This window comes from Eumetopias jubatus, unplaced genomic scaffold (assembly GCF_037043125.1).
Source record: "Eumetopias jubatus isolate StellerSeaLion01/CBP00866 unplaced genomic scaffold, mEumJub1_p1.0 scaffold_4, whole genome shotgun sequence".
NCBI lineage: Eukaryota > Metazoa > Chordata > Mammalia > Carnivora > Otariidae > Eumetopias > Eumetopias jubatus.
Window position 1 is genome coordinate 161,512,055 of NW_028274810.1, and position 18,743 is coordinate 161,530,797.

An 18,743-nucleotide genomic window follows, 5' to 3' on the forward strand; every position below is an offset into this window, starting at 1 on the left:
TAAAAAGTCAGAGACTTAACCCACTGAGCCACCCAAGTGCCTTCCTTCCTGCTCTTTAAGAGAACTTAGTGTAGACTTTCACATCTTAATGTTTCTTATTATTTCTATTGAATGTGACAATTTATGTAGCTGAGCCTTACTGGGCAGACAAGAACGGTCAATTTTATTGGAGTTTTATATATATTTGAAGTAGGATGAGACACGAAATATGACGGTGAAAAACAAAATGAGAAATAAATGCAAGAAAAGTGTACTTTTAATTTTGGCATTGCCCAGAGTGCATTTGTCTTGGAGATATACTATACTGGTAGCTGCGTCATAAATATAATATTAGCTCTCCCTCTATCACAAAGAATCGAATAGTGATCATTTCTTAAATTCCAAGTAATTTCTAGTAGATTTATTACTTCATGTGGAAATTCACAAATCACGAAAATTTAGATGTTTATTTTATTTTTTTAAAGATTTTATTTACTTATTTGACAGAGAGAAACACAGCGAGAGAGAGAACACAAGCAGGGGGAGTGGGAGAGGGAAAAGCAGGCTTCCCATGGAGAAGGGAGCCAAGGACTCTGGGATCATGACCTGAGTCGAAGGCAGATGCTTATTGATTGAGCCAGCCAGGTGCCCCTAGATGTTTATTTTATTTTATATTTTTAAAGATTTTATTTATTTATTTGAGAGAGAGAATGAGAGAGAGAGAGAGCACGAGAGGGTGGAGGATCAGAGGGAGAAGCAGACTCCCTGCTGAGCAGGGAGCCCGACGTGGGACTCGATCCCGGGACTCCAGGATCATGACCTGAGCCGAAGGCAGTCACTTAACCAACTGAGCCACCCAGGCGCCCCTAGATGTTTATTTTAAATGATTACTTTTATTTAGTGTTTTCATCATCTATTTAGGGAGTCTTGGAAGGAGATTAATTTTTTTTTATTACAAAGTACTTAACAGGTTTAATTAAGCCTCATAACAACCATGTTAGGTGGCATTTAGGTGGCATTATTTTCCCCATTTCATATTTGAGAAAATTGTGGTATAGAAACGATAATTTGCTCAAGGATTATCTGATAGTGAGTAGTGGGGCAGGCTTCAAAACAATGTCCATCTAATATGCAACCTATCTTTAATCTGCCAGAGCGCTCTCTTTCATGTAATAAGAATGTTCCTGACCTAAGCTTTTTTTTTGGGGGGGGGAATTTATAGTACTCTTTTTAACTTTCATAACATTTTGCATTCTTTTGAGCTCCATGACAGTTTGCTTTTTTCTATTATACAAAGTGTTCCCCTTTTGTTTTTAACTTTTGGAAGCAGCTTTAAGCCAAGTTTTCAGCACGCATGAACATCTGGGCTTGGGTTGCTTTGTCTAAGGTGGGCTTGTACGGTTGCTCGATGGGGCAGACTCAGAGGGTAGAGAATGTCAAGGTGGTGCTGGTAAGGGGCAAACATGGAACCAGCAGAACAATTTGTATTGAATTTTTACGTTTTCCTTTTCAACCCTCTCATATTTTGTATTTCTATTTGCGGGGGCACCGCTGCTTTGCTCAGCAATTCTCTTAGCTTGATGGCTGCCATCTTGGGCCACTATTCCCCACCCTTCCCTTAAAGAAGGTTGGGTTGGGGAAAAAAAATGAGTGGGGACTGACTGCAAGAGATTAAACTTTGGATGGGTAAGTTGCTTCTTCTCAACTGGCATTTATTTAAGAATTTTAAAGAGGAATCTTGGGTGGGACCTAAGCACAAGTCTTCCAAAATATCAGATACTGTTGCCCAAGCAATTCACTCAACATTTTATTTCAATTTATTATTTAGGAAGTGTTTTTTTAAAAAAAAACCCAAATGACTCAGTTTCTGTGCTCCTTGTTCCCTCGTTATTCATTCACTAAATGTGCATCAGTACATGGGTAAAATATCCAGGCATTCTACCTAATGACACACAATGCTAAGGGTTCCATTTATATAGTATTTGACAGATACTAATCATTTTCACATTTGTTTCCTTGGTTCTGGAAAGGACCCTCTGAAACAGACAAGGCAAGATCTCGCCACTTTACAGATGTTGCAACAGAGGCACAAAGAGAAAAAGGGACCTGACCAAGGTTGGCTAGCTGAGAGAGTCAAGACTAGAGCTCAGAGCTTCAGAATCCTGCTCCTGGGCTCTTCCAGCAATGCAACACCGGCAGCATGTGGAGAGGGACGGAGCTGTTAGGGTTTAAGTCCTCTATTCTCTTGAGTCCAGAGTTGCAGAGCTGGTCAAAGGAGGGAAATCACACTAGAGGGCCATGTCGCTCCCTGCACTGTGCCGGGTACCCCACTGGTCACCAGCATTAGGTTTGATCCAAGTGTGGTTCTGGACCAGCAGCGTCAGCATCCCCTAGAAGCTTGTTAGAAATGCAAATTATTGAGACCTACCTCAGAGCCACAGAATGGGAATCAGAACCTCTGGGGGTGGGAGCTGAGTGCTACCGATGCTCAGTAAAGGTTGAGAAACGTTTTAACTAAGGGATTCCCTGGCTGGATTTGTTGATAGAGGAGACTAGTTAGATATTTCAAGTTTGTATCCTCTGGGTGGATCATAGTACTTCATAACTGATATTCTTTGTGTAGCATTACGTACTGTCTTGTAATATTGTAGGGTAGATAGTAAAATTTTTAAAATTGTGGAGACTTCCAGTTATGGTTATAGCTCCTACTATTGGCATTCAACTTTTTTGTATGTACAGAATCTTGTCTTCTACAAAAGACTAAATTCCCCCAAGCAAGAGAATCATGTTTATTTATGTTCTCATGATACTTAGTTTCAGAAGAGAATTGGTGCTTGTATCTATTTTACTTTGGTAAGTCTTGTCATTAACTACTAATGACTTTGGACTAAAGGCAAATATGTTTCGTGTACGACCTCTCTCATGTGTGCATATTTGCTTATAGGACTTACAGGAGTAAGTGCTCAATTTTATTAGTTTTATTTTTTATTACTATATATTTTAGGCCATTATATTTATATAGAGTATATATCTAATACGTATTATATATATACATATATATATATATATGTCTTTATTAGACACATATTCTGGCCCTGGCCCTGAAGCTTACCACATATGAACTTGACTGAGTAAAGTCTTTGAGCTTAAATTGACTCATTTTAAACAGAGCAACATGTATACTATGCCCATATCATAGGGACTATGTGAAGATTAAAAAGGCTAGAGGAAGTGAATATTTTCTAAGAACTACAAGGTCCAGTATAGATAGATCATGCTATCTAACATTTCTTTTGAACCTTTTATATTTTTCAATCTTCTATGTTAGTCTTCTCTCTTTTTTAATATAAAAGGAAAAGGTGAGTCTGAAGTAGAATGAAAAAACTTTTAAAATGACGGGAGTTTTGGATCATGTAATCTGTGCATCAAAAGACTAGAATTGACTCTGGTAATTTTTCGTGTGTTTGAATGGTGATAATGAGAAGGATGAGAAGGATGCTAACTGGCGCTTCTCAGATAAAGCTGCAAGACTTAAATTACAACAACAGATATTAGTGTTGGGAATGACAAAGAACTTTGCAGTCTTAAGGACAATATGTTTCGGAGCAAGGTTCCAAGGGAGCCTACGATAACTCGTGTCAGCTCAACGGCCTGAGGAGGCTCCCATCCCATGGGAGTCTGGAAGTGATAACAAGGAACATCTTGATGAGATTTCCTGGTGTCCGTTTTGCAAGAGTCAGTTTATTGTAGGTTGAGCTTTGTCACGTGAGTTAAGCTTCTGTCTACTAGGATACCGGAACTGAAAGATTATCATTAGGTTCACCTCGAGTGGTGTTACTGAATGGAAATCAAACTGGGGCTGTGGTGCACAGGGGTAGGGTGGAGGAGTCGGGGTGAGGTGTGGGGGGGTGGGTGTTGAAAAAAATCTTCCAAAAGAGGGAACAGAGTGCTAACAAAAAATTAAAGCTTAAAATGCTCTCTCATACAAGTATTTGTGGAACTAGGTTTAGATAGAGTTCATGCTTTTCTTTTTATCCTGATATAAAGACCTGCAACTTGAACGGTGGAAAGATTGATATTCTGATGATCTATTGTTACACTAGTTACTTGTTCTGTGGATGGTGTACAAACTCTGACATCAAAAGTACAATTATTCCAAAAGAATAACTGCTAAATAAGCACTCATACAGGCATTGCTTTACGATTTTGCTTAAAAAAAAAATCAGTCCCAGGCAATGTTCTTTTTAATGTACTATACACAAACTGTTAATTATCTATTTCTGGTCAAATTTTTTGAATTTTGTAATTTTTCCAAGTACTAAATATTATAAACTGGAGGTCGACAAAATTACAAATGAGAAAAATCTTAAAATTTTTGTTACGGTTTTGTAGTATAATGTATGGCTGCTTCTCTTAAGTACAATTCCTAGAGAAGCTATATTTCCAGCTGACTAGCAAAATGATTGCCAAAATGCATTAATTAACCTTTATATTCACATAAAAGTGTTTTGTGAGAACCAATGTACACAAAATGTTATCTTTAATCATGGCTAATAAAAATGGGTTATATAAACACAAGTTTTACTACTGCAAATGTCTCCTTGACAAATGACAGGACCTGATTCCTTTATTAAAAGATAATTAAAAATGTTTCACAAGGGATTCAGAGCCTTCCTCCTGTCTGCTTGCTTTTGCGGTAATAAGGGGAAGAGTCTTGAAGTAATACCGAATGATTATACTAAATGTGGATGCCTGGGTGGTGTATCTCTTTTAGTTCTAGATTTATTTTATAAAACAAAATATTAAAGTTAAATATCTAGTGTCTATGGAAGGAGGTAAGGGTCCCTTTTAAAATGTGATAACCATGATGACATTGATTAGATTAAGTCAAGATTTTTTTTTTTCTTTCCGGAACTGGTCATCATGGTGTGTCCACATCAGATGTCCCTACTCCTCTCTTAGCTGAGCCTTCAGACAGCCCTGTGTGCCATACATTACAACCCCCAAGGTCTCATAGCTCTTGTTCCCCCAAAAGCCTAAATCAAAGCAATTATTTTAATAAATCCCAGGTTAGCAATTAAAAGTAGTCATCAGTTTGAAGGTATCTCCTCTTTAAAGTGAGTCTGTGCTAAGGATAAGACCATCTCAGCCTCATTAGACAAAATGGCAGTCTCACAGGTTTGACTGCCATGGTGGGAACACCTCTGACATGGAACATTTATAAGAGTAGCTTGTACTGGTTAAAGGGACAGATTCTGGAACCAAATGGCCTGGGCTCAAGTTCCATATCCAACTGTGTGATCTTAGGTAAAAATCACTTCACCCCTCTGTGCCTCTGTTTCCTCATCTGTAGAAGTACTTACTTTTTAGGATTATTGGATGATTAATATAACTAATAATGTGTAACGTACTTAGTGCCTAGCATGTTATATATGCTATATAAGGATTAAATCAATCAGTAAAAATCATTTCTTATAGATACTTTAAAATTTATGTCTATGCTGGAAAAATGAATCTTGAAAGAGAACAGTGGCAGAGGAAAACTGTTGATTGACAATAACAACAACAACAAAGGAATGGAAAACTTTGAGGCTTAATCCAACCTCACATTGCATAATAATATATCCTACAACCCTAGGGCCAGTTTTATTTGGGACTATGATTTTAGTGCCCTATTTGGGATATGTATTTCTAATTTGAGATTATTTTATGTATAGTATAATTTTGTAGGATAGCATTTCCAGAAATGTGGTAATTCACCCCACTGCATGGGAGCACTGACATATGGTATTTTTGGTGCTATTCTTTGAAGACCAGTTTTTTTTTTTTTCCTTTATCTTGACTTTCTTAAAAAGTTAGTATGGAATAATGGAGGTCCTTTATTGGCTTAAGTAAGGAGAAAACATATACATAATCTGTTTTCAATTATGCAGTCATACTCAATAAATTATCAATAATTTTCTCATGTGGAAGAAATTCTCTGTTAGAATAATTTGGTAAGTAACAAGTATGGGCTATGTTGAAAGGCAATTTTAGTGCTGTTCAATCTGTTTTAGTTTCTGCAGTATGTGGAGTATTTGTAGCGAATTATCTATATGGCAAATGGGATTAACTATAAGGCAAATGGAATTAGGCAAATTTTAGATTATCCCATAACTAAAAGGTTGTGAGTTGAACTCTTTGTTCTGCACATTGTTTTGTAAATAACAGTAAGCTAGCAATATTGATTTATCATCTTTCTCGACTGTACCACAAGCCATATTCATTTTTCTTACATATACACACACACACACACACACACAGCCAAATTCTCATTTTCCACATTTCTCTTGAAGGTCTTCTGCTGAGTCCTACAATATGAATATATTTTTAAAAATCTAATTAAGAAAGAGTGATGGCAGAGAACACATAACTCCCAGAGGAATAAATCCCTAAGAGTACAAAGGGGTAAGTGAAATATTTTGTAAAGATTGCCATGCATTTGAAAATATTAAGACCTAACACCAAAGCTTATTATGGGAGGAACACATCTATCACAATTCTCTATTTCTAAAACTGACATGTTCCGTGGTTAGAATCAGCATCATCTGGGAGTTTGTTAGGAATGCAGAATATCTGGCCTCCACCAGACCTACTGTATCAGAATTTGTATTTTAATGTAAATCACAGATAATTCATATGCACATTAAAGTTTGAGGAGCACAGTAATATGAAACTATTAAATATTTTACAGATGGATTATAGTTACGTGACACATAAGAGAAAAAAATCTCTGCCGATGCAAACAGAAAAAATCTACTTTTGATGATCCTAAAAATTAGTTTATGCTTGTTTTCGGTACCCCCTCCTCAGTATCACTTTGTATCTACGTTTTAACTGCTAGCCTGCAAGCTCCCTGAAGGTGGACACTGACATTCGGGTATGTCCCCAACATCTTCAGCACATTTTAAATAAATGAAGAAGTAAACTATGTTTTTGTTTAATTTATTCCTTTATTTAAACATTAAAACATTCTGTTCCTAAATAATTTTGCTATTACTACTGGCCATTTTCTACCATTCATCCACTACAAACTCCCAAAAGTAACATAAATAATATTATAATAGCAATGTAATAAAACTAGAAAGTAAAATCGTAAGAGAATGACTAACCAGGGTTAACACCCATTTCCACTCATTTTGTCAGTCTCCTTGAAAAAGTGCAAAAACCCTTTTTATCCAGTAGGGTAAAGCATGGCATTAATTTATTGAGTAAGCAATTGAATGTCCCAGACTAAAAAAAATTTTTTATTAAATAGTATTTGAAACTGGGTTAAAAAAAAAAAAAATCAATCACCTATTTCTTTAGAGAACTAGATTGCCCTCTAGTGGGGTGAAAGCTAATGTGGACTCTAAGGTTTTCCAATTGAGAGAACCAGGAAAGAGAACCAGCCCTCAGTTCTGGAAACATCTGGGTCATCAGCTAATTTGGTATTTTCTTCTTATGTGGCAAATTTCTTGCATTTTTCATATAAGGTCACAGATCCTGTGACAACAGTATAGTGTGTGTTTCTCCAAGAAACAAATCGAAATTGGTGTGAGCTGGAATGAGGTTTCAGCAGCTTGGGAGTGGCCACACCCAGAGCAGGTAGCCACCTGCTCAGGGCCAGTGTCATCCAGCCTTGTGAACAAGGAGCTCCTGAGGTGGAATGTGGCATATAGTCAGTCCTGTTCAGTTGGAGTAAAAAACAGTGGTGACTGATAAAATCAGGAATTTTCCTTAAGATGGTCTGGATTCATTAATAACAAAAATGCTCAATTAAATATGTGATTGATTCATCTCCCATTTCATTTTTAACTGTACAGATTTAACTTGAAATTCTGGATGATAGCAACTACTAGATATTCACAGAATTAAGTAACTATTTTGATCCTACATTGTAGGGTAGAAAACTATTTTATTGCGTGAATCAGCTTTATGCACTCTGAAAGGACTGACAGGCACTCAGGAATCTGGCAAAATGTAGCCTTTTGCAGCCTTTTCATCACAGAGAGCAAGCGTGGCCCAAATGGCCGAATGCTTATTCCACAATCTATCCATTAATAATTTTAAAAATCCCCAAAGTAAGTAAATGTGTTTTTAGTACAACAAATAAAATCCTGCTAAAAATGTTAATGACTAAGAGCAGACGCAATCGTTCTAACAATAAAAATAATCCCCTCCCCCTTAGGATAGAATAATTTACTACAAATCTGTAGGTTACCTCACAAAACCATTGCGAATTGTGACTGAAAAAAAATTCCAGACTTTAATGTTAAAAACCATTCAATCTTATTTATTATTTTAAAATATACTTTCAGAGAATTTTAATGTGTAGATAAACACCACCAGGTTTACTAATTTATACCATCATGTATAAATGTATTTGGGCTACACTGGGTCACATAGTGCTTATTGCAGGCTCAGCTTACTCAGCTGGTATTAACCATATATATAATTAATTGATAAGCTACTGCTATTTCTCTTTCAGTTTGATCTTGCAATCCTGACCAAATTCTCATTTTTCCACTTCAGGTTATTGATATATCCATTTAGAAGGTGCCCACTTCATTAGAATAGATAATGGGGAATACTATATGCACCTAGTACAATCATGCTGAATAATTGTTTAATGAATCAGGAAAAAGCACCCGCCCTGGTGATTAATTGATTATGCTTTGCAACTGAAACGATTTCAAAATCCATTATTTTAGTATTGTAGAGGTTGTACTTCTCTTCATGATTTGCAAATACAGCTTACTCATGGCAGAAAGGACCCTTGCATTTGTCATATTTTGGGTGGGATTTTTATTAATGGGATGGTGGCTACCATTTCATGATCCAGGTTTCTGTGCAGGATTGAGACTGTATCAAGAATCAGCAATTGCAAGAACAGTTTCAAAAAAAGAAAGAAAAGAAACAGTTAAAAATTTGTGCATAACCCATATATATTGATTAATAGATATGACCTTATGGAATACACAGTGAAGATCATAATATCTCAATTATATATGCATAATTTTACCCATTGCAGTCACAAACAATGATCTGCGGAGAATTTTCCAGCAATTTTTGGCACACAAACCCTACCCTTAGTAAGCACCTGCACATAATATCCGACCCACAAGAACATATGTAATTCAGGCAGGAACTGAAAATACATTCGCTTTATAATGTAAAATGAACAACAGGACAAAAAATTCTTTTTTTAAGGGGTAGGGGAGAAGGAAGGGAAGAGTAGAAGGAAGAAAAGTGAGTGCAACAAGGGTTAATAATCCTTAATCAAATTCAATCGTTCAAACCTTTTGAACAAATAAGGCCATTGAGTCATTAAGTAATAATAATAATTTGAAATAATACTGATAATGATGAGTTTGTAGCCACCCTCCTGCAGCAGAAACCTCTCGGTGGGAACGCAGAACGCAGAGCGAGACCGCCCCATCCCTCATTCTGAGAACCTTTCTGGACTTGCGGGTGAATCGCGAACTGTGAGAAGCGGGGGTAGCTCAGGACACTGCGCAGAAACCCGTCTCCCGGGCTGCACCCGCGGGGGCGAGCGCCCAGCTCGCGGGAGGGGAGCACAGGGCGCGGCGCTGGGCTCTGCAGGGCTGGCAGCGCTCCACGCGCCGGCTCGCCAAGTGCGCCCCCACCCGGCCAGAGGCTGACTGGTCCCAGCAGCCGCTGGGAGGGGTGGGGCCGAGCCGCGCCTTGCTCGATTAGCGAGGGTCACTTCTGGAGAGACTATCCAAAGGGTCTACGTCCCAGGAAATGATAGAGAACCCGGCTTGGGCCGAGGGCTTCAGCTGGGGGAAAGTAGCCTGAACTCCGCGGGCTGTGGGAGGGCAAGAAGAGGAAAACCCTCCCCGCACCACTGGGAAGGGGTCACCTCTGCGGTCTTGCCGCCGGCTGGGGTGGGGCCGCGCCTTTGTATGGCCGGGCGGGGCTCGAGCCAGCTTTTCTGCAGAGACACCCTCTTGGCTGGGAGGGGCTCGGCGCCAGCTCTCAGAGCAACACCGGGTGTCTGCGCCAAGCGAGGGGGTGTCTGGGCTGTTCCGGACTGCAGGGCTGAAAAAAAAGGGGGCTCTAGGACTGCAGACCATTCAACCGCCCCTCCCCAACTCTGTTTCTTCGCCACGCCTCGGAGCCCGAGGTCTTCCCAGCACCGCGGAAAGGGTGGGGCAGGGCGGAGCTGTGCAGAGCGAGCCCTGTCCATCGCTTTTTCGCTTCTCCGCATCCCGCACCGGGTCCCGGGGGAGGTGGTGTTTCCAGCAGTCACCAGACCTCGGGCCTCTCCTTGCCTGTCCACCCCGAGGGCCACCGAACGCTGGAACCATGGGGCACTTAGAGGCGCACAACCGGCTGGGGATCTCTGTGTCTCAACTGTTTCCCTGATATATAGGTTAAGCCTATGAAAACTGCCATTATTTGGCCCTGTTTGCCCTAGAAGACGGGTATTTCACGTGGCTCAATTTAAGAAGTTGGCCTCTTTTTTATCTGTATTATTATATCTACACTTATCTAGGTTCCCAAAGCTTTTACCCAAAACGATCAATGAGCTCTAAGAAGCCTTCGCCCGCGTCAATGTCTAGTCACCCTATGCAATGTGGTTTTTGAAAAAGAAAAGGGCTAACCCACTTTTTTCCTTCTCTCCGTAAAACAGAACAATGAGGCCAGGGTGGGGAAGGCAGGAGCTATGGTCAGATCTCATTCGGAAGCCGAGTCGGAGTCAGGAGCGACAAGCGCGGGGCGTGGCGCTGCTGTCCGCCCCACCCCCCCAGGGCTGGGCTCCTGGGTGTCGCGCTGCGCTCCCTACCCGGCCCTCTTTCGGCTTAAGCTGCTGCACCCGGCAGGGGGGAGGAGTGAGGGCGCCGGCGCCGCTTCGCACAGGGTGGGGCGGTCCGCATTGTGCGCCCAGCGCTGCAGGTGCCTCCCCCTGGGACCGCTCGTCCTCACACAAAGAAACCCCACCCCAGCGCCTGTGAAACCGCTGTCCCTCCACCCCTCCCCACCGCGCGCTTCCCCGCCCCTGCAGCTGCCCACCCGCGCCCTCCATGCCCTCCCCGACTTCCTTTCTCCTTCCCCTCCCTTTCCCTAAAACAAAGGAGCGTAGCACCCCATCCCCCGCCCTAACCTCCCCGCACCGCGCCCCAGGACTAGCGGTTTTTCCGACGAGACAATACCATAAAATTTGCCCCGTTCTCCACCCGCCCCCACCCCCCCGTCTCCACCCATCTTTCAAACAACCTAGAAGGGACCGATTTGACTTCGCATTTTTCTTTTTCCTTTCCGCCGCCTCCCTCTCCTCTTCCCCATTTTCTTTTTCTTAACTAGAGAAGAAATAAAGGATGTTACAAAGCACTTTCCAAAATGTCCCTTAACCCCATTTAAGGCAAACAGTAAAGGTAGCTCCCTCCCCCAACGACTGAGCCCTAATTTTAAACATGGAAACAGAACAAATTCTCTTCCCATGGGAGGGCAACTTACCTGCTTCTACCTTTCAAAAGAAAATTTTAGTTTTAGATTTCCAGGGACCCTCTCTTTGCCCTTCCCAAACCCCCAGAACTGCCTTCGTCCTTCCTGGTTTCTGTTTTATCATTAACGTCTTTTTCTTTATAAAATATTTCCGAATGCCTTCAAAGCTCTAAGAGAGAAGGTGAGAGGTGGGCTCCAGGTCGAGCCGAGGGAGAACGAGGCGCGATGCCTTACCCATTGCTGTTTTAGCCATTGTAGGGATGTGCAGATGCTGAGCGGTGGCGAAGGCGAAGGGTCCAGCTACAGCAGCGGAGAGAGCGAGAGAGAAGACTGAATAAGGCACTGAGTCTGCAGAGTGGGACCGTGCGAGAGAAAGAGCAAGAGGCAGGAGCCCATGAATAATTATCACTCAGAAGCTCAAGCAGATTGGCTCCCAAGGTCCCCTGACATGACTCCCGCAGAGTCAGAATCTCCAAGCATTAAATATTGATCGGCCAATGGTGCTGGAGTACAAAGTACCAGAATGCAGTTTGAAATGGAAATCAGTCCTTCCCTGGCAGCTCCCCCCCGTTTTGGGGGCCTGATAGTACAGTCCAAGTAGAGTGGAGGCTTAGCCCAGAAGCCTCCTAAGAGCTAAGAACTGGACTGTGTCTACCTGGGAGCCAGGATTGACTTTGTTCACACATGTTTTATTGCACAAATAGACATAAAAAGGAAAAAGGATTTAGAGCTTTGAGAAGTCTTCACAACTTGCTGACTATTGGAAACATCTGTTTAAACATTGTGGTTTTACTTGTTCATGTTTTCTCTTTCACCTCTGGCCCTGTTTTGGTAGTTTCTGGTCTCCCAGGGTGACCCCACGTCTGGCTATGGTGGTAGCCTGAAACAGAAATGCATTATTGCCCTTTGTCTCTTAGCACAGTTGGACTCAGATGTCTCGGACTCTTGAAGGTCTCTCAACAGAGTGAGGCCTGGTGTTTTCTACTCTTGGCACAGAAGGAAGGGGCTGTCTGGGCTGTTGGGAATAGGGACAAATAGTTATGGTCTACCTGGAGACCTCATGGAGGAGGATGAGAGTCAGCTTCCTGTGTCTGTGTCTTGTCCATCTGGTTACAGGGCAGAACCATTGGTTTGAGCATTGGAGGAACCATAGGTGGATAATGCCATTCTGCCTTGGAGATGTAAGATTACGGGGATTGAAACCTCAGTGACTTTTGCAAGTCTCAAGGAGAAACCTTTATATTGAAAGCTTCGTGTAGATGAAAGATGTGATCTGGAGCATGATTTTTCAGAGATCCAGAGACTCCATTGATAATAGGCCAAAGAAAGATGTTTTCAGGTTTCAGGCTGAGAGCAATGTGGTGTGTGAGGATCTCCCAGATCAGGTGCAAAAAAGTGACCTTTCATTAGAGAGAAGATATTCACTAATTCATTTTGGTTGACTTAATGAACATCATTCATTAATTCATTCTTTCTCAGAAGACTCACATAAATATTCATTGAGCATTTATCATGTGCCAAGCTTTGAGGACACAATGGTGAAAAAGATTTTAGACCTTGTTCTCATGGAGATTTTAATCTCTGTTAATTTAACACTTCTGTGGTTTCACTGAGCCTTCCTCCATTCTAGATCCATTCAGAAACTTGGTTTTGACATTTGAAAAAAAAGCAAAGGATTGCTAATTCCTTGTGTTTGAAAGCTAAAAGAATAGCACATTGTTGAAATCATGAACATATACAAAATGTTGGCAATTTTTAAATTTTATAGAAATGCTTGGGATTATGCAAATGGATGAAATAAATTCTTAGCAGCTTTCTATTAAATAACATTTCAAAATTTCTTTCTAGCCTCATGAATAATACGCAGTTTTGAACTCATAAAACCATTTGAAAATAACAGGCACTCTCCTTGGTGCTGAAATAAATTTCTTCACCCCCCCCCCTATTAACTTGTAAGGCATTTACATCCCATGGATGTCTTGCTGAGTGATAGAAAGTACTGGAACTAGAGCAATTCTAACCTGCTGAGTCATAGGAAAAATAAAAGATAAAGTGGAGATCAATAAACTTACTTCTTGAACAGGAAGATTTAGAAATTATTTTTCCTGTCATTGTTCAGGTCTGTGACTATGACACAGCAATAGAGCAGTATGGAAGTTGGCAGGGTCTGGAAATAAATAACCATTTTCTACCTTTCTATGGCCATTTCCCACTTTAAATGTGAGAGCTAATTCCTTCTCAGTGGAGTAGTTAACGCGTTATGATAAGAAGGATCTTCAGCATTCTGTGTGACTCTTTAGAGTATTCCTTCTTTAGAGTATTCCTCTTTAGAGTATTCCTCTTCTCCTCACCACCCTCTTTCCCCTTAGGCTATGTATCATCTTTACCTATTCTTTAACTTCCTTGGAGAACAAGATCCCTAAGTCATGGCATTAATGTCTTTAACAATTATCACTTGCCGTTGAATAAGATCTTTTGCACTTCTAATTAAACAAAACAAAACACACATTCTACTGTCTAATCTCTCATTCTATGGTGAACATGCCTTACTAGTGGATAGTAATATGAGAAGGAGGTCAGTATCCAGAGGGGCAAGTGTCAGATGTGTGTCTCTTTTCTATTTCTGACTTTCTGGGCACTAGTCACCTAACCTCAGCTCTGCGTGATTTTCAAGTAATGTCAAGAAGGGGAGAGGGTAGGTTGTTAGTATGTTTTACTATAGAATATAGAGATAGCAGGTTGTCATCAAGTGGTGAAGAAAAACTAAATAAATTCAAAGAGCTGACTTATAATCAATTATTGTTCTTTCTTTTCTTTTAACATAACAATTTCAATCATGGATCTTGGCCTGGGAGGGTAGGGGCAAACAGGAACAGAGAATTATTTTATATTCAATAGTTTATTCATCATTTGTTCAGCTAATTCATTCACCCAACAAATATTTATTTAGTGAAATTTCGGGCTTTTATAGTATGAAATCACCAACCTTCTCCCTAATGTCTAAAAAATACACAGTGAAGGAAAATGTAACTCCCACTTCTTTAAGAAAATGCCATTAATTTTGGAGGACAAATATTATCTTGTGTATCAGCGTGTTTAATTGCAAAATATTAAAAAAACAACCAAACTGGCTCTGATAATAAAAGGTGTTTTTTTTTTTTCTCTTTTTTTTCTTTTTATTCATCTAACTACATAGAAGTAGAGTAGGCCCCAGCAGTCTGGAGATAAGAATAAGTTTTCCCTGAAGCAAGTGGTTTTGATAAGCATGGGTGGATACCCAAATTAAAGAATAGGTACTAGGTCTATAAAAAGTAAAATAAGGCCAACAGTTACCTACCTTCTAGGATTTGGGGTAGACTGAGGGATTATAATGTATAAACTGCCTAAAAAACTTGGGATACCTAATAAATTATAGATACTATGTTTATGGTTTCCAATACATTTAAAGTTTTTAAGGGTAGGGACTGAGTAGTGTATATCTTTATATCCTTTTTATTGCTTGACTTCATGATTCACATGGCTGAAAGTCAGTAAATGCTTGTGAACTAATAACAACAATAATAAAACACTGTTGAACATAATTCAAAAGGAATGAACCTGGGATGAAACCATAGTGATACTTTCAACCACCTTTCTTTGGTTAGCTCATGTTGGGAGCAGTGAATAAGCTGTTTACTATTGTTTCTTTATTTATATGCTGCTCATTCCCTAAAAGACATAGGTGGATAGAACTCACATGAGTAGACCCTTGTTAACTTTTTAAAATCTTTAACAGCAGTAAGAGGAAGTTTTGGAAGTCAAAGATGTGCTAACAGAGATTTTAATTACTGTGGGTTACAGTGTATTGTGTATTATTTCTGTGAGGAGGCCTGAAGTGTTGATTTCTTTCCAAACTGGGGAGGAACAGTTGCTTTGGAGGATTAGCTGATGTAATCTAATGTAGTCATATGATTTTCTGCTATTAATAATCACGTGTCTGGGAAAGAATCCTAAAGTAATTATTAAAAGTTAGTAAGATATGAAAAATATTGCTAGAGTTGAATTAATTGTTTTGGTCTGACCTCAGTTGATTACAAAGGAAGTTTGTGGGGGGAAAAAAAAGGCCATAGAATTTTTTTTAGGTGGTTGGGAATGCAGTTATAGCTGAAAATATCTAGAAATGCATCTAAAATAGTAAGATGAAAAAATAGTTAATTGACTAACATTTTGACTATTTTGCTATTTTTAAACCCTTGTAGATTAATGAAAAGTAAAAAGAATCAAATGTCCTGTAATAGCATTGTCCAATATGGTTTATTAAAAGGAAAATCATTCTGAGGAGGGAGAGTTAGTGTTCCTTATTAATAATGAAATCTATATTGTTCAGGAATTTTCCAACGTGGTAGAGTTTTTTCTGCAATGGTGAATGAACATATCTTATTATTTCTTCTTAGATCAGTTATTTAAAGATGAAGAATGCTTAGTTAAAGCATTTTTTTTTTGTACCTAGGGTTTTCTTTATGTTCAAATGGGACTTCTACATTAGTAATTAGTATAATTTATCCGGAAGCAAAATGACCTATTGAAATTAGTAAGTCCTATTGATGGTTTTATAATTGAACTTTTCTGAAAATGAATTTGCTCTAATCATAAGAAGGACTTAATATAAATTTAATAAGTTGAATCTTTAAATTGGTATGTTGAAAAACTGTTTGCTATCTTGGCAACAACTACCATGACTCTCTCCTTCTCTCTGTGAGTTGATTTACAGCTTGAGTCCAAGGAGGACATTAGTTGGACACCACTGAAGCTGGGAAGTTGATTCCCCTTGGGATTCCACTCAGCATTTTAGCTTACAACACTTGAGTGGGAACAAAATGGAGACAATACTGAAGTGCTTGGAGGAGAAATCTAGGGGAAGTATGACTCACTCTATTTATCCCATAGGCCCCATTTTATTTTATTTTTTAAACAGAAGTCCCACTATGAGCATTGCACTATACACACTGTTAATAGTAGTTGCCTAAGAACTTTGTTTATTTTAAGTCACAACCAGGAGGAGGAGGAGGAACTAGGGAAGGAAAAAGCAAAAGTGTTTTACTATACTGCCTTCCAGGGATATTTTTCCATTAACTATTTATTAACTCATTCTCTGACCCTCTGAACTTCCCTCACCCCTGTTCTGCTTTATTATCAAATGGAATTGAATTAGTAGATGTAGGTAGGATTTTTAAAAAGCTATTTCATCAAAAATTCAATTTGACAGTAACATTAGCCTTGAGCTCAAGCATCATGTATTTAATTATTAGTTAAAACTTATCAGGGGGAAAATATTCCTTGAAGCAAACAGGCATTTATCAGGGAAAGCAACTGTAGTTATTTATGAGTATTCTGACAACTCTTGTGACTGAAAATGATGTGTTTTGTTTCTGGGTATGGCTATTGCTGAACTCTGGGCTGGACTTTGCTGAATGCTCCTCCTTGGTCAGACTGACTACCATTTCTCTCTTATACTGTCCTCCTTTTGGTCAAAGTGGGCTAAGTGAGCTGTCATGGCTTCAGTTGTTTCAAGGGTGGTAACATCAGCAAGTGTCCTGCTGGTAGAGTGGTGGTGGGGTAATTTTTAAGCATATGATTCAGTAGAAAGGGCAAGATGAATGGGGATGATCATAACGTTAAAAGAAATATTTGCAATCCCACTTTGTATGTAATTTTTAATTTGCCTAGAACCAACCAGGAGTATAAGTCTCATAGATCAATTTGGCTAACCTTAAAAACTATGTGCCGTTTTTCTACCCTTCACCCCCACCCCCCGCCCTGCCAAATAAACGATTCCACTTTTCCTGAAGTGTTTCTCCAGCATTAGTTATTGTATTGCCTTAGGATTTGGTTGGCCTGTAAATAGTCAGGGACAATTTTATTAGCTGGAACTATTCTAGCCAACAAATTTTTGCACGTTGAGTGGACTTCTAAAGTGTAAGCTCTTTTATTTGTCGTGTAGTTATAGTCAGTTGTAAATTGGGGATCACACATTTTAGTCCGAGGACGACATTTTCATGGTATCTGGTGTCTTAGATCTTTTCTCATAAGTTACCTAGTCAGGTTTCTCACCAAAACTATGAGATGCAGAGGGATTTGTCTTGAATCCTCAGAAAGGCAGTATGATCTTCTCAAAGTGTAAGTCATATTTTGAGGTCATTAGCATGGAAGGCCCATCTAATTATATGGGAAAAATAGTCCCATGGGTGTGTATTGAGAGGGCATAAAGATAATCAGCTGGTACCAATTGCTTCCTAATTGTAATTGGTCTAATTGCAAAGAACATTTTTGGTAGTTTTAAACAAATGATGTGATGGTCTGAATTGATTTATGACAAAGTAGTTGAATTATAATTTGCATGATTAGTGACCTGTCCCTTTCCATTTTTGACGTTCTATAGGTGATCGCAAGGCCTTTGATACATATGTAACAGCAGTAATTGTGGGAGGCCTAGAGTTCAATTGAAACATATGCATTAGATGTGTTTGGGTTAATACTTTTTAGAGGATCAGGACCAGATAAGAAATTCCACAAATGGCAATGTTAGTAGCTATGGCAATTGTCTGTTGCAGTTGTCGTTTTATTTCTGTAAATTTCCTGCTCCTGAATTAGATCTCCAGTGGAAATTGATATCTAGATTGTAAAATCCTTAGTACACTTGCATTGGGATGTATAAATCCATGGATTATTTGTTCTGGAATTTAAGAACAGCATTAGTGATTTGAAACACTTGAAATGACCCTGTTTTCAATACACTTCTAAAACTGACTTTCATTGGTGTCTTTTCCTATATAACCAGTCTGTTGGTTATATATTATATAGAGGTGTGTTCACTGGTATCTCTTTATAAAATAAAGTTTGCACCTGTTGGATATGATTGTATATGATACTAAGTTTTGAAAACACCTGATAAGATCAGAATGTGGTAAGGATAATGTTGGTCAGTAAGAAAATGAGAATTCATGGGGATTTTGTAATGTACATTGTATCATAATTAAGGCTAGGGTAGAACTTTAAGATAAGGAGGATTAAATTCTTCCATAAATATTAACTGTTCTCATTTTAAATACCGTTAGTTCATGACTTTTAAACACAGTGCTCTGATTCTATACCCTCAGTTTAAAGACAACAAAACTGCAAACCCTCGCCCCAAATTCAAAACAACTACCCCCAAACCCAAAAAACAAAACGTTGAGCCTTGAACATTTCTTAATTGTTTCTTGTTTGTACAGTATGGGTGTGGAAATTCTGGAATC

The 18,743-nt window shown here is 39.3% G+C and overlaps 1 protein-coding gene across 1 annotated transcript in view; it reads right to left on the minus strand.

Annotated features, from left to right (window-relative positions):
- STMN2 (stathmin 2) overlaps nucleotides 1–11,806 on the minus strand; it is a 49,501-nt gene extending 37,695 nt beyond the window's left edge. Inside the window, exon 1 of the mRNA XM_028112928.2 lies at nucleotides 11,704–11,806. Coding sequence (XP_027968729.1) covers nucleotides 11,704–11,722 — 19 coding nt within the window. The 5' untranslated portion in view covers nucleotides 11,723–11,806. The remainder of the gene's footprint in view (nucleotides 1–11,703) is intronic.
- Nucleotides 11,807–18,743: the final 6,937 nt, after the last annotated feature.